This window comes from Microchirus variegatus (genome assembly GCF_963457635.1).
Source record: "Microchirus variegatus genome assembly, chromosome: 9".
NCBI classification, from domain to species: domain Eukaryota; kingdom Metazoa; phylum Chordata; class Actinopteri; order Pleuronectiformes; family Soleidae; genus Microchirus; species Microchirus variegatus.
The window spans coordinates 28,016,653-28,032,872 of NC_139810.1; the positions used below are offsets into that span (position 1 = coordinate 28,016,653).

Consider the following 16,220-nt stretch of genomic DNA (forward strand, 5'->3'; position numbering starts at 1 on the left):
TTTCTGTGCAACTGCGCAGTCAAAATGGAGGAGACTGTGTTATTAGTGTCAGCCAGTGGCTATCGGATATCCTCACCTCTACTCAACCCCCTTAAGTCAAGGTCTAAGGGGACAAAACCCTGTTTGTTTCAGGTTTATTTATTGTGCAACTTCTCATTTTGTTTAGGTTTGTTTGTTTGTTTGTTTGTTTGTTGTTTTCTGGTGAAATTCAACATTTATTTTCAATATATATGTTGCAAATATTATACATCATGGTGCATCATTTAAAACCCATTGTTACACTTTGGCTTTCACCCAGTATGTGATGCTCTTTGTATACTGTTTTTATTGTATGACTTTTATTGTTGTTTTTAGACTTCCTACAGTGTTGTATTGTTTTATTGAATGTTTTGTTTGTTTTTAGGGCTATTATGTCTATATTTTATTTATCTCTGATGTACAGCACTCGGTTTCAGCTGTTGTTGTTTTCTAAAGTACGTTATAAATAGAAGTTGGATTTGATTGGACTGACGTCATCCATATATAAAATAAAAATAGAAGTGGGGTGTTTAAATAATTAATATGTCATATTGCATGTTGTGTTATTGCACATATATGAGCTGCTCATACCAAGTTCCCTTGGTTAAAAAACGACATATTTTGATGGACCTGAAACAGCAGGGGGGGGAAAGGTGGTGAGTGTGTAGGAATGTTTGTAGCCCATAGAGAAGCATGGAGACCAGGCTTTGTAAATGTTCTGTTGCGATGGCAGCAAAGTCTCAGTGGTATGTTGTGGCCTCTTTAATGACTCTCCAAGGACCTTTCGTGTTTACTGCGCTGCAGTGGGCCCACAACAAAATACTCATTTTCAATTGTTCAAATTCAAATCGATGTCTTTCTTTTATTAGAGTAGTGTGTCACTACAATACAACTCATGTCCCCTCTGAGGCTCCAGCCTCTAAGGCCAATTTCAGACCTGCTATTAACATCCACTTTGAGAGAACTGATCACGAGTGGACGGCATTAATTGTCTGTTTGTGTCGGCATTTGTTTCCGTTTCCATCCATTTTCTACCGCTTTATCTTCCACGTGAGGGTTGCGAAACATAGGCATAGACACCCTGGACAGTCAAATCCATCACAGGGTCACACAGAGACAAACAACCATCAACCTATGGTCGCTTTAGAGTTGGAATCGACCTCATCCCCATATTGCGTGTTTTTGGACTGTGGGAGGAAACGAATAGAACCTGGAGAAAACTCGGGGAGAACTTGCAAGAAAGGCCCACAGAAAGAATTTGTTATGTTTATTTATTGTGTGCATAATTATGTGATTCACTGTGTCTGCATTTGTGACGGGTAAAGCAAGACAGAGGACATAAATCACATGCCGATCACTGTTAAAAAATGAATGTATGGACCCTGAGAAGTGTAAAAACCTTTCTCTGTAGAGCTGTCCACTTGTGATCAGCGATCAGGTCTCAGACCATTCTGGGACAACCTCATATTCAAGCAGAACAGGACAGGGTAGCATTGCTAAAATAACATGAACCATAGTTTCACAATTGGACACATGGTTGGCTCCAGTTAGAGCAAGCTACTAACCATTCAGGTTTGGCCACCTTTAACAATGTCATCTCCTCTAAAATGCAAGTCAGTTCTGGATTATCAAGGTTGAAAACTGAATAAATCAGTGGTGTTCTTGTCCTTTTCCTGTTCCGTTACAGGTGCTGTACGATGGGCTTTGTCCCGTATGTGTGACGGAGATCCGGTTCCTCCAGTTTCTGCAGAGAAAGCGACCCGGGAGAGTGGATTTTATCGACATCGCCCTGCCGGACTACGATGCGGGGAAATATAAGGACGTGAGCTACGAGATGGCCATGGAGGAAATGCATGTGATCGATGAGAAAAATGAGGTAGATTTTGATTATTTGCAAGACTGAATTTACACTTATGTAACTAATCCGAGTAATGACAGGCGTCCAAATGTCTGTGTTGCGGCAAGGTTCACCGCGGGATCCTAGCGTTTGCAGTCATGTACGGTGCCGTGGGCCTCGGTTGCGTGGGTCGCTTCATGATGTGGCCACGCGTGAGGCCATTTATGGACAAATCCTATGCCATTTTTGCCAGGAACCGCCTGAAGTGGACCGGGCGTGGCGGAGAATGCACTGCAGGGCGTTGTGAAAAGAAAACATATTAACCTTTGACCACGGGTGGGGAAAAAAATATGTCGTACAAGTTAATTAATTGTAAAGAAGGACGAGTTTGTTAAACATTGGTTCATCATGACCTCAACTGGAGAGGTTTTAAGAGTCTGCTGAAGGAAAGACATAATAATGCTGTACTTTGCACGTGAGGCTGTTGGTGTGGCCTTATAGTCCGTTAAAATGATTAACAGTGATGTAAATATGGAAATGTTGTGTAAGAAATTGTTTTGTAAGTGACAACTAAAAGGGCTTTAAACTATAAAAGAGATTCTACAATCCGTTTATGTCCCTTTTTATGAGAGTGGATCCCCAATGTTAAGAATCAAATTAAGATTTAAAAAAGAAAACTTGAATACCTTGCTATCTTAAAACAGAAGTACAGAAAGTATATATAAAAAGTAAATATAAAGCCTTTCTGCGACAGATAAACAGTGATGTTATTAATGTGATGTTGTGTAATGACGTTGCCGCAGCAAATGTGCAGATTGAGATTGAGATTGAGAGTCTGAGTCTGATGTGTTTCTGCAGTTAGGCAACTGGACTTTACTCTTAATGATGATTATATGACCTGCACGACGAAGAACATTCACAAGCGCCGCCGTGTCTGATGTTGTTCATTCAACGACAAGTACCGGAATATGCCACTAGATGTCTCTGCAAGTCTAAAAATCACCTTGAAAAGTATGTGAACCATGTGAGCAGCAAGACTCTTGTAAAACAATGCAGTGTCGAACAATGTCTACTTGCAGATATTTACATATACACATATTTGATTTGGCAGAGATTTGCTTGCTGGATGCCCTTCCTGACGCAACCACCGGCCCTGAATTTAGAGTGTCCTGTTAACATTGATTAATGGGACTGGACACCTTGCTCAGGGATACCCCAGCCCTCGACCTGGTGGGGAATTTAAACCAGCAACCCTCTGGGGTTACAAGCCCTCTTCCCTTCCACTTGGCCGTGGGCTGTCCCATGTAACACACAATGTGTACTAAGTAAAAATAAACAAAATACAGGCTGTTCCCTGTCGCTGTTTCTGAGAATCACATGAGCCTCCCTTGGCGGCGTGAGCGTGTTTCATCAACATTGCCAGTGGTTAAAAGGTTAAGATACGTCAATGTCACACCAATGTTTATGGTGGTACACCAGTGGTGTCGAAGTCATGTGACCATCATGATGATATTAGGCCGAATTTCAAAGTAAAAGTGTTTGTTTTGATATAAAACGTTGTATACTTCACAACAGAAACACATATAAAACAGTTTATATATGTGCCATTTAATGTTGAGTGTAATAATAAAGTAATAATTACAACTGAATGTGAATAAAAAAATGTTGCTAGCAAATATATTCAGTCTTATATTACATCACCTGGCCTTTTTATATCTATGGCCAGTCTATTTGTTTGTACATTTAAAGTACATTTGTACTTTTACCAGAGTACTGATATAGAATCAATGCTTCCCATAATCGCTCATATTTAAACTAATAATTAATTTTAATAAATAATATTATATATGTATATATATACACACATATATAAATAATTGTGTTGTATTGTTCTAATCACAGCACTGTCTGTTCAGAATGTACTGTTGTTCCTGTGTGTGCTAACGTGCCGTTATGAAATAAGCAGCCAACAGCTCACTGAGACCCTTTTAAAAATGGTCACAACCTCCCTAATTTTAGATCTGCACTTCCACTGTGCAGTCAGCAGAGGCAGCACGTGACCTGTGCGGACAGGACATTGGTTAAACCGTCCCACCCCCCACTGCTCTGCTCAGCCAGTAAGATTCCAGCTCTTGCACCACTGAAGTGTCAGGTGTCAAAACACAGGACAAACACTGCTTCTGAAAATGTGTTAAAGGTGATTATTATTTTTTAAAACCTGCAAATCGGTTGAAGGAAGAGGAATTCTAAAGAATGGAGACCTGGGTGTGATGTTCCAGGTAAATCTTCACCGTATGTTTAAGTCAGATATGTTCTCTCAAGGTTATTAGCAGAGTGACAGTGAGTGAGTATAAGCAGCTTAGGTTCATGACCTTCCTCTGCTTACGAGGAAAACAACCAGAGTAGATCTTTGACTCATAGATCTGTGTCTTTTTGTGTTTTTACAAAGAAACACATTTTATACTTGTCAGTGGTCTGAGAGCAACTCAGGCCAATGCTGTGTTCTGAAATGAATACTTAGACAGTTATATGTATAGACAGTTATACCTTGAGGTTTCTTGTTATGTTCCAGAGGAGCTTTGCTATTGTGACCAGGGTTAGGGTTAGGGGTGTGTAGAAAGCATGCACCCTCCTTTTAGAGCCATTAAGTTCGAAGGAGGGACCTTAAATGGTAATAAATGTTTTTCCAACCCCTGTTTTGTATAAATCAACATATTTAAGGTAGTAATACTCATATGTGGTGTTGGTTAGTCCTTTCCTTGGTCCAGACTCATGCGGATTCTTTGAAATTTGCCCTTTATCTCTAAAGATTGTGTGGATTCTTTCTAATTGACTTAATCTCCATCGTCACCAGCCAAAAACATTATGCTCCCAGTCTTTAATATTCGGTTGATAATATCAATAATATGTAAAGATGTTCATGTTGCTTAGAGAAATGGGGCAAAGTTAAGTACCAAAAAGTAGCTGTACCTGTTTTAGCACTACTTAGCAAATGTTAGCCCGCTAAGAAGGTACATATTATACCCCAGGCGTACATGCTGAAGCACTCTTCAAGCTTTTATTGTGGCTATAAATGTCTGCGTTTGTGTGTTCTTCTAGATTCTCGAAGGCTATGCTGCGATGACCTATACCAGACGCACAAGTGCCTACACACACATCCGCTTCACTACCTCGGTGGCAACATGTGTCCCGTTGTTGTGAACAGGACTTTACGGTTATACTGCAAAATCCGGTGCCTCACGAGCCTTCACGGGAAACACCGTCGTCTGACCAAAGACGGACGTTCGCTGCCGTCGCCTTCTCTTTGTCGCACATATACAAGAAAGGCCACTTTTAAAAGTTCTGATATAAGGTTCATGTATCGTCGCTACCTCGGGGATTTCAAACCGGAAGTGAAACATATCCAGGTTGTCCGACTCTACTCGTCCTCTAAAAAAGACGTGCTCAAACCTGAACCTCCCATCGGTATTTTGGAGGAAGCCCAGAGTGGGATTCACTGGAATTCGCTGGGAGGACGCATTGGTCAATCATTTAACCAACTGTCCAGTCACATTAACAATTATTTCAAGAATAAGGACGATGCACCTCGAGCTGAAAATACCCGTCTTGTTGTCACAACTCCAGAATATCTTGTCAGGTTGCAGAGGCACAGCCAAAGCCAAAGAGAAGCCAGAGAGAAGAGAATACGTGAGTGCAAAGGCGCTGCACGTGTCCACGAACGCAAAGATCGACAAGAGAGCTCACTAACGAGACGTTCAACCCCTCAATTGTTTCACATCAGCTCTTTGGCAAACACGTTTGGCGAGAGCTACACTTACGTTGCCAATCACATCAACTCAGTCTTTTCCAAGAGTTTCCTGCTGCAGGAGGATGTACAAACAATGTCTTCCACCAGAGGGACACAGAGAGGCGAGAAAAGACAGACAATGCATCAGACCAAAGATGTCAACATGTCCCAAGTGTCTGTGGAAGCTAATGAACTCTCCAGCAGCTGGGAGGAAGGCTACCTTCACTTTGCGAGGCACATCAACAAATACTTCGGTGCCAAGGTCACTGATGAAGGTCAGAACAAAAGTCTGCAACGTCCCGTGGGAAAGAATAGCATTTCCAACTCGTCAACACAATCTACCTCGCAACAAACTCACGGTGCTACGACACATCTGAAGCAAAAAGACCCCGAAGCTGAAGGCCTTTTCCACAGCAGCCATAGTGCTACTAACTTTGGGGAGAATTATTTCCAAATGTCCAGGCACATCAATCACTATTTCAAGGGCCAAAGTGAATCAGACGAGGACACTGACAGAAATGTCACAACAATGCAGCCTGTGTCTGCTGCCACGTCTGAGAGAATCAAGACCGTTACCTTCATGGACTGCCTCCGACAGCCGACGAGTGCCATTCCTGACTTGCTTGGTGCTTATCTTAATATGGGCCTCTTGACCCAGACTAGTAAACCTAAAACCGCCACGACTCCAACTGAGGCAATGGTGAATAAAAAGGTGAGTGGAGGGTCACACTGATGTGTATTTGAGAATATGAAAACGTTAAAAACGGAATACTATTTCCCTGGCATAACTTATTTGTCTATCTAATTCTAAACTCCCAAATCAGGGGAAGACTCCGTGACTTCCGATGACCTTAAAAGGTGCATTATGTAATAAATCTAAAACAACTGGCCATAAAATCCTCCTAATATGTCACAGAGACTCAGGAATAATGTTCATATAACAAACTGAACTCACCAACAACAACAGTACAGACAAAATATTTGCATTAAAAAAAATGTTTTGCAGACTGCAAATCATGTTTATGTTTTGAAATCACGTTTTGGCATGTGGCGCCACCTACCGCCGTCTACCAATCATTGCAGTCAGTAGAGTCTCAGCTGCCGAGCAACTGTATTTTGAATATTTTAATGTAGTAACCGTTTTTGGCCACATTCTTACATATGGCGCCTTTAAATCATGTCCGATGATTACAGGATAATTGTACAAGATAATAAGTTCAAATCAGCCTAAATTCAGAATGCACCCGTGACAATCGGGACAGAAATCTGGCCAATTATCCTCTCGTGTTGGTTGGGCTTCAGTAAAGCAAGATGGCCAGTTTGGAGTATAACTGAAAACACAAAGAACTGCCCATGAAAGGTTTTCAGAAGTGAATTCCACTGATCCAAAAACCTGCATAATAAACACAAACACCCTCAGTCAGGTTTGTCAATATTGCTTGTTTTGCAGAGCCCACGTTTGGATGAATATTGTAAAACAAAACGGAGGCAGACTCATTTCAACAGCAAAAGTTACACATTGCAGCTTTAATGACTGCCTTTGATACCCGCACAATATTAAGAGAAGCTACAGAAAGCGAGTAAAAGTGTGAATGTTGAATGTTGAAAAGGTCACGTCTGTTTGTATGCTCTCAGCTCGTCTTGAGTAGGAGGAAGGCAGAGGAAATCACTCGTGGCTTGATTGGCGGCCTGAGACTGGCTTCGTCTCCAGGAGCTCTGGTCGCCTGTGTGGAGACGCTCAATGAACACCTTATCCGTCATCCCTCATGCAAAGCTTTGATGTGGCAGGTTTGTCTGAGGTGAAATTCTACAAACAGGTTCATCTCGCCCCGAGGGGGCCTTAACCGTGTTTTTGCTTCCAGGATAAAACTGCGGGCACACTGTTGAAAAAGCGGCGAAGCTACAGGGACGACCAGGCGCTCCAGAGTGCCTTAAGAGAAACTCTGGCCCTAATTGGCTACGTGGATCCAGTAAAAGGCTGCGGCATCAGAGTGCTCTCAATCGATGGTGGCGGAACAAGGTACAAATACAACCAAATTATTGTCATTCTGTGCTATAATCTGCTTGAAATATTTTCTAATTTACTGCATCGTATTTTAGCAGGTGATACTGAATATTTCATGTCTTTCCCAAAAAAATGTAAGCGCTGCAAAAAAAAAAACAGTCCAGTTACAAATAAGCCAAATATATTCTTAAATTAATGTTTTAAGAAATATAATCTGCCCGTGGATTAAGCTTGGCTGGAGTTCTCAAAACTAGTTTGTACATGTAACCACTTTTAGAATATCATGTTCCTTAAAATGAGGAAAATCTGGCCAAAAACTAGACAAAATCGGCCAAAATGTAAGAAAGTTGTACATATTACAATCAAAGAAATCTTCCTTTTCTTAAATTAAGCAGATTTTTTAAATAGTAGACCTTAGGATGTCTTATATCTGCACACACACAAATCAAAACGTGATAATTTTAAGTTGTATGTATTCAGCACATACTGTCTTGTGCAAAACTTGCTTGACAATACTATTTGTCTTTTTAGGGAAGAAATAAAAACAAAAAACTTTTGCTGTTTTAATTGTCGCCAAACTGGGTCAAGCAGGAAGAACTCAAATACAAAACCCCACGCAAAATCAACGTCATTGCGCACACATCAAAAACAGGTCAGCAAAAGGTATTTAAAAGGACAAAAGGCAAAAAGCCACAGGGTAATTGGGTCACACACACACAAAAGGCTGAAACAAGAATGAACTGACAGGGAAGGAGTGCAAGGGTTTTATGTGCAGGCCACAGGTGGAAATCATTAGGGCGGAGCAGACGCTGATTACAGGCAGGAAACACAAGGGAACAGGAAGTGAAGCGACCTGAAACAAGACTCTTAGTGCACATAGACACAACTAAGAAAACATGAATAAAAACAAAGACTTCCCGAGCTGGATGTGACAGAAATAGTAGTGGAAGAAGCACTCGACACATAAAATCTGCAGCACTATTATGTCTGTGTCCATTTTGGCATCAAATTAAACTTCATTTAAAGCATTCAGCATGAAGAATGACCCATAATTATTAATGTGTTGTCTTGTGGAATCAATTAAATATTATATAATATTTATCAATATGACTGTGTAATGGAAAATAACAATTCATCACCTTTAACCTTCAACACGTGCATAGTTTAGTTCAAAACACTTTCAGTCTAAACATGTCCACACACAACTGTTTTGCTAAGCTTTCTGTTCCTGAGTCCCAAGGCCATTATTTTCTCCTTTCACAGTGTGCTACACAGAAGGCCGTCGACATGAGAAGTGACTAGAAAACTATGTCAACTTTCTTTGTGCCACAGAGACGTCTTTGACTTGCCTCTGAGGTGTTGTCCATCCTCTGTTTGCAAAGAAATAAACAAACGCTTCAACAATCTCCATTTCATACTCGAGCTTTATTTCCTCATCAGACATCTTTAGACAAACGAACATGTATTTGTATCTATATATTTATAACCGTGATGTTGTTTATTCTTCTTGTCTGCGTTCTCTGTTGCAGAGGTGTGGTGCCCCTGCATGTGTTAAAGCTGCTGGAGAATGAGACGGGCAAAAAGATCCACCAGCTCTTTGACTACATCTGTGGAGTGAGCACAGGTGACAAAGGGCAGCTCCAAAAAAAATAACAAAATGAAATGTGCATGTCATTGTCAGCACCATATCTTCTGTCTATAAGTCTTGTGCATGTGTTTGTTTAACAAGGTGCTGCTCTGGCCTTCATGCTGGGTCTGGCCCGGTTCTCTCTGGAGGAATGCGCTGACATGTATCGGAGATTTGGCTCTGAAGTGTTTCGTCAGAACCCGCTGGTTGGCACCATGAAGATGGGCTGGAGTCACTCGTACTATAACACTGAGACATGGGAAACGATCTTACGGTATATTTACGCTAGATATATATATATATATATATATCACAATTAAATCAGCCCTGGCTGAAAGTTCCGCTTCTATCCTGTTTAGAGAGAAGATAGGAAATAAAGTGCTCATTAAAACAGCGAGAGATCAACTGAGTCCCAAGGTAAGAACATTACTGTCACAATTTTCTGATCAAAATGACATTGAACAGTCTGAAACTGACTATGTTTTAATCAGAAATCTGAATGTAAACAGCCAGACCACAGGAGTTTAATCTAGGTAAAATAAATAAAATAAAATTACCTTCAAGCAAAATTAGAACATTTCAAATATGAACAAACTGGTGTGATATCAGGACAAAAACATGTAGAAAACAAGGCAATCAGAGAGGGCAGACTTCACCCCATTCAAGCAACAAGCACCTGGCGCCCTCTGCTGGTCATTGTGGCAAGTGCAAGTGCGGCAACACAAACAACCGGACTAACAAACAAACACGCAGAGCTGCCAAAAACAATAAGTTACAAACCAATGTATAAGCGGTGACCACTGAGAAGTGGGGGGAGGGGAAGGTGCTGACGGGTTCTTGATCTGGACGGCAGCTACTGCAGTGCATTATGGGATTTGTAGTATGACGTAATTTGGATAATTTTGGATTGAAGTTACAACTGCTGTAGCACAGGTCTGCCCCCCCTGCTGGTTGTATAACTCATAGCAACAGTTCGCACAGGTTTAACTTGGGGCGTATAAACGCATGCTCATCTGCTCAGGTTTCAGCCGTGAGCGCAGTGGTAAACTGGGGCACCAGTCCAAAGGCCTTCGTCTTCCGCAACTACAACCACAAGCCAGGCTCTCTCAGCCGATACGCGGGAGGCTCAGGCTACCAGTTGTGGCAGGCGGTGAGAGCGTCGTCTGCCGCGCCGGGATACTTCCAGGAGTTCCCACTGCAAAGTGATATTCACCAGGTAAGAACGTACTCATATTATATTCATTTGTTGTGTTGTGTTGTTTTTATTACTTAAACCTTGCATTTCACTTTGTATCGCCCACCTAAATTTAAGAAAAACTTCCCTCCCGACACAATAGCTCAGTATAGATTAAGGTAATTTGATATAAATGATGACAACATGACAGTGCATCACAGTTATTTTCATTCACTTTCACTCAAAAATAATATTTTCAAGGAAAGAAACGTGCAAACATTCAAGGACGTTCACCTGCTCTCCCAGAAAATATCAGCTACTTCCTTCCTTTGTAGGATGGAGGTATTCTCCTCAACAACCCATGTGCCTTGGCCGTCCACGAGAGCCGCCTGCTGTGGCCCGACCAGCCCTTCCAGTGTGTGCTGTCCCTTGGCACGGGTCGCTACGACAACGCCAAGAGGAGTCCTGCCACCTCCACCAGCCTGAGGGCCAAGATCAGCAACCTGATATGCAGCGCCACAGACACCGAAGGCGTCCACACGCTGCTGGACGACCTGCTCGCCTCAGACGTCTACTTCCGCTTCAACCCCATGCTGAGCGCCGTGGTCTCCCTGGACGAGAGCCGCCCGGGGGCCCTGGACCAGCTGCAGTGGGACACCCAGACCTACCTGGAGAGAAACAGGCCCAAACTGGCTCGGCTCTGTTTGGTGCTCGGGGCGGAGCGGTCGGCCGTGAGCAGAACTAAAGACTGGATGAGTGAGAGGGTGTGGGAGATGAAGCAGAGATGGCTGTGAGTATGTGTGCAAGAGCTCAGGGTTAGGGTTAAGTGAGGGTCCCTTGTGTTTTTTGGCCTACCATTGCCAAGTGGAAAGGGGCCTTGGCTTGACCTTGGTAACGGTTCGAGTCCCCACTAGGTCAAAAAGCTGGGGTACCACTGAGCAAGTTACCCAACCCCGATTGCTGCTCGGGCACTGCTCAGTGGCTGCCCACTTTTTCTAATTCTAGGAAACGTCCCTGTAGACTAGGATGGGTTAAATTTCCCTAAGGGATTAATAAAGTATAAGAAAGGAAAAATCCCAATTTTAAGACGACACAAAAAACGAAAGATTTTTTTATTCTAAAGCGATTATATATATATACATACACATTCGTGAGTATATATATTCAACTTCCGCCAGTAAACCCTTCTAAATTTTACTTATTGGACCTTTAAAGTCTGGCTCACTGAGTAAAACGTCTCACGAGCTATTTGATTTGTTTGTCATGGACCATTGGTGCAGACAGTTGTGTTCCCTCCAGGATTACGCTTTACAACTTTTGTGTTTTTGTGTTATTTTGTGTTCACAAAACATGCTATGCTAAGATTCACGATGTGTCTGGGAACATAGCATAGGTAGCATGTCTCTGTTAGCATTTACCTCAAGGCACCACTGTATGATAGCTGCATAACCACACTGGTATCACTGCAGACATGTATTCTTTTTTTTTTACTTTATTTTACTTTATTTTGAATTCATTTACTCTCTTGATCTATTCGGATTAGATTAGATTAGATTAGCCACCTGCTGAATCGTCTGTCCAAATTGATCAAGAATGTTATTTGATTATTTTGTTATGGTTTCTGTTATTTAACCACTCCCTGACACATGTTGTCAACAAGTTAACATGCTTTTTTGTTGGTGTTTTCTTGTCATCTGCAGAGATCAAATACGCACATTCATAAACATAAGCACTCTCATGCACTTTGTTTTGAAAAGATTTTCAATTATTATGCTCTGAAATGTGCATTTCATGTTGTTAACTGTATACTCTATGCATAATTTCACAGTGTTTTTGTGTAATGTTGTAATGTAAATATACAGCCGTCAAAAAATTAATTAATATTATTACTTGTTTATTTGTGATTAAAATTAAACCAACCTGAAATATAAAATGCCTACTTTTTGTCGTAAAAACTTATGACTTGACTGGCAACTTATTTATCAATGAGGGAGAAGCCACGCAGTCATGTGTCTGGATGCTGTGCCCTCCCTGCCCACAATAGACTGACTTTGTTCCAGACAGAATCAGCTTTGTTAGGGTAGAGAGTGTGTTCGTGCCAGCCAGAGTGAAGATACAAGGTCAGAAACCCACCCCCTCAACCCCTCGACACCCTTTTAGCACAATGAAACTTGAACAACATACAGTGCATTAAAGTGGAAAAAGAAGCACAAAAAAACAACTCTCGTGCAAACCGTACTTTATCGTATCTCACACTGTATCTCACACTAGAGCTGAATTCATCTCTGCTGTCTTGTCACGGCGGTGATGACGTGATATTTATGTATGGATTCACACAATGGATTTATTATAACGGGCTCTTAGGTCCTGTTTACCAAGCGTGAGAACCAGGGTTTCCAGACAGACGTCCTGAAGAGCCACGCCGTTATCTCGTCCGTCCACCTGTTTAAGATGGCTGAGCATCGCTGAGAACAGATGACCCTTATGTAGATCCTCTGTGATAGTGGATGAGTCGAAAGCAGGACACCTGCGGTCGCTGCAACTGCAACAAGAGGAGACAAGGAAAACAGGCTAAAGGTAAGTTAACTGACTCTCGCTTTGCTTCGTTTAAAGACGTTCCGGACGGCGTGTCAAGACACGGCAAAGATGAGCATCAGTGGAATGGCAACGTCTTAATTGTGTCACAGTCTGAGCTGAGAAGTGGGATGGGTCTATTTACTGCATCAGCAGATTTGTGTAAGAGTGAACGGTAACACTTTAGATATGGGAACACATATTCACCATTAACTAGGTGCTTAATAACATATACAAGTAGTAAGTAATCGTATTAACACCTTATTCTACATAACTTTATTCTACCTCTATTATGACATGATTAAGATTTTACCTACATAAGGTGTTAATACGTGCTTAATATTTACTAATAAAGGGCTAGTATGCTATTTATGCATGTTAGTTAGCACCTACTTAACGGTGAATAATGTGTTCGATAATCTAAAGTGTGACCGAGAGAACACGCTATTATGTACGGTCACGTTGTTGAATGTTGTGGTTTGAGTCCAGTGCTTTCAACCACTTCAGTCATTAATGTTCATCAGTGAAATACACTGATGACATGATGATTTAAATGTCATCAACATACTTTAGTTTATCAGACACCTGGCTGTACTTTGTACTTTGAGCTTAGAGGTAAATAGCAAGTGTCAGTGTGTTCACATGCGTCACTAAAATGGTGAATAATGATGGAGAGTATTAATTTTGTGTTACTATTTTAGTCGTTCACTTTGTTTGATCTTCTTCTTCTTCTTATGTAATTATTAATACATTCTATATTGTCTATATTATGCCTTATATTTGGGACTCTGGGGGCAAAGTGTGATAAAAGATGGCTCACTCATGTTTTTGTGGTCCTCCTCAGTCAAAGAACCGGAGATAAAACACGATGTTGACTTAAATTGTTGTCTCGCGGAGCTCCGCTTTGTCCGTAAAACACACGCGAGAGTGCTGGCGAGGGCAACGGTATCCGAAAACCGGAAGTCCGCAAAAAGTTCCATTCTTGGCCTCCACAGTGCAGCACAGAGTTCTACACAAACTTCCAGCCTCAGAGGATTTATCTGTCCAGTGGATACATGTTATATATGACGGCGATGTGCCTGCTAGAGCCTGCAAATGATCACTTTTCCAAATGCTAACTGCTGTTAGCTTCCAGTAGCCTCTATGGGGGTCAATACCTATGTTCCCCGGGTCCTATGTTCCCCGTTTTCCCAAAAAAGGTCCTATGTTACCCACTTTGTATGTGACAGGGGAACATGGGACCCTTTTCTTGAAAAAGGGTAGGGTTAGGGTTAGGGTTAGGGTTAGAGAAAGGGTCCTATGTTCCCCGGTCACATACAACATAGGACCCGGGGAACATAGGTACGGTCCCGCTACTGGAATGGGCCTAAAGAGATATTACTAAACAGAGCGTTCTGAACAGGGCATGGTGATTAAACTGCTGTGGTGCTTCATCCTTATGGTATCTTGACCAAAGCATGTCACAGACATGTTCATTAGGACACCAGGGAACTAGTTTAACTTGGAGAAATAGGGTATAATATGTCCCCTTTAAATAAAGGATCTAAATAACCTTATCAACAGTTGTAATGCTGTCGTTAACCTCCCGGACCGACTCGCAGAGCAGCTCTGATTTTAATCACTCTGCTGTATTTTTATTAGACAGGAACTAGTTGATGCTTCTCCAGCCTCTTCTTGTGGCTTCCCCCCCGATACAGTGACGTAAAACTGGGGGGGGGGGGTTTGATAGGTGCTCTGAGTCTGAATGGGCAGCTTGTGTCGTGGCGTTGGGACCCTCCCTCCCACACACCATCTGCTTTAAGCCGAGCCCTGGGCACACGTGCCAGAGAGTTGCCCCGCAAGCATAGAGACCTTCTTGTCGTCACCGAGCTGGCTCGCTGTCGCCTCTTCACTGTGCAATCTGGTGCATGGCACTGATCGCCGCTCGCTGCCTCGGCGTCCAGTGTACGTGGAGATGAAGTCTATCCTGAGAGGAGCCAAGTGGCTCGAACGTGTCCCTTCTGCTTTTGTTTTCAGTGCGAGACGCAACAAGTCAAGTTGTGTTTTCACACATCCAAAGCAGAGGGTGGAGAGCATCGGCTATGAAGAGTCTCACTGGTTTATGTCATATGTCACTCCTGGAAAATGTGAATGAAAAGAAACCTTGATCACTGACACATTCGAGCCTCCCACAGCAAGTTTGCTTCTTAGACTTTCACCCAGGCCGAATCGCTGAGTTTCATTTCATCTGTAGGTATCAACGCCAACCTCACTGCACTTTTTCCTTCCCCGCCAACAAGCCCGTTTGTTTGGTCCAGTTTCTGCTGGCCTGTGTATCCATTCATCCCTGGGCAGATGCCTGAAAGCCTACACAGGTCAGAGCTCTGCTGACGGCTGTGAGATGGCTTTTGTCTAACACAAACACAGCCTCTCCTGCGTCTTTGGCTTTGTTTCTTGAAAGGAAAACAGCTCCTTCCGCTCAATGGTAATGATTTTTTTTCCCCCTCCTCTCAGGATGGGAATGGCTGAGTGCAGAAGAAAAAAAGAAAACATGATTTGTATTTTACACACACACACACACAAAAAAAAAGGGTTTACGGAGGCGAAACTATCTTGTTTTCATTTAAATGTTGCACATTTCCATCCTTGGAATCATGTAAAACTGAGAATGACCACATGTAAAATTCATAGAGAGAGAAACAAACAATGCTTTTATGCTCTCTCCCCTGGTTCTGTCCAGGCAACAATGAAGCCCACAATTTGATGTCATCAAAACCAACAGGAATGCAAACTGTAACAGTGTATGGCTTGTTTTGTGCTCTCGTTTGGCTCAGCCGAGTGTGCTAAAAGTTAATGGCTCACACGGATCCGAATCAATGCAAAAATGGCCTTTCGGTTTCTTTTTCTTTTTCAAAATCACACGAAATGCCCTTTGCAACACTTGAACCTTGACGTTTGTTTATTGTTGCGGACAAACTTTGCTTTATGGAAATGGGCCGTTCAGAACGATGAGAGCGTGCGGTCAGACAACAGTGAAGTGGTGGCCGAGGCGTAGGTGGTGTATGATGCTCATTCATTATTCATGATGACGGGTGGGCAGAGCGTAAGTGGCAGTGGCTGAAAGAAACTCTATCACTGAGGAGTATCGACTCTCCTAGGGTTCTTGACCTGGTATTTGAAGGACCCCGGAGCATTGATCGATCGATCGATCCACTGCAC

General features: G+C 42.3%; 1 protein-coding gene across 2 annotated transcripts; it reads left to right on the top strand.

Annotated features, from left to right (window-relative positions):
- The first annotated feature begins 3,995 nt into the window (after positions 1-3,995).
- Positions 3,996-12,158, top strand: LOC310931388 (calcium-independent phospholipase A2-gamma-like). Of its 2 annotated transcripts, none has more exons than XM_083894520.1 (9): positions 3,996-4,134; positions 4,955-6,354; positions 7,278-7,430; positions 7,505-7,662; positions 9,177-9,271; positions 9,377-9,548; positions 9,634-9,691; positions 10,296-10,490; positions 10,784-12,158. In XM_083894520.1, the coding sequence occupies exons 2-9, from the start codon at positions 5,038-5,040 to the stop codon at positions 11,240-11,242; spliced, it is 2,607 nt and encodes an 868-aa protein (XP_083750646.1). In that variant the 5' UTR covers positions 3,996-4,134; positions 4,955-5,037; the 3' UTR covers positions 11,243-12,158. The 2 variants fall into 2 exon arrangements, with proteins under 2 accessions (XP_083750646.1, XP_083750645.1); XM_083894519.1 differs by having other exon boundaries at positions 4,058-4,147.
- The last annotated feature ends 4,062 nt before the right edge of the window (positions 12,159-16,220 follow it).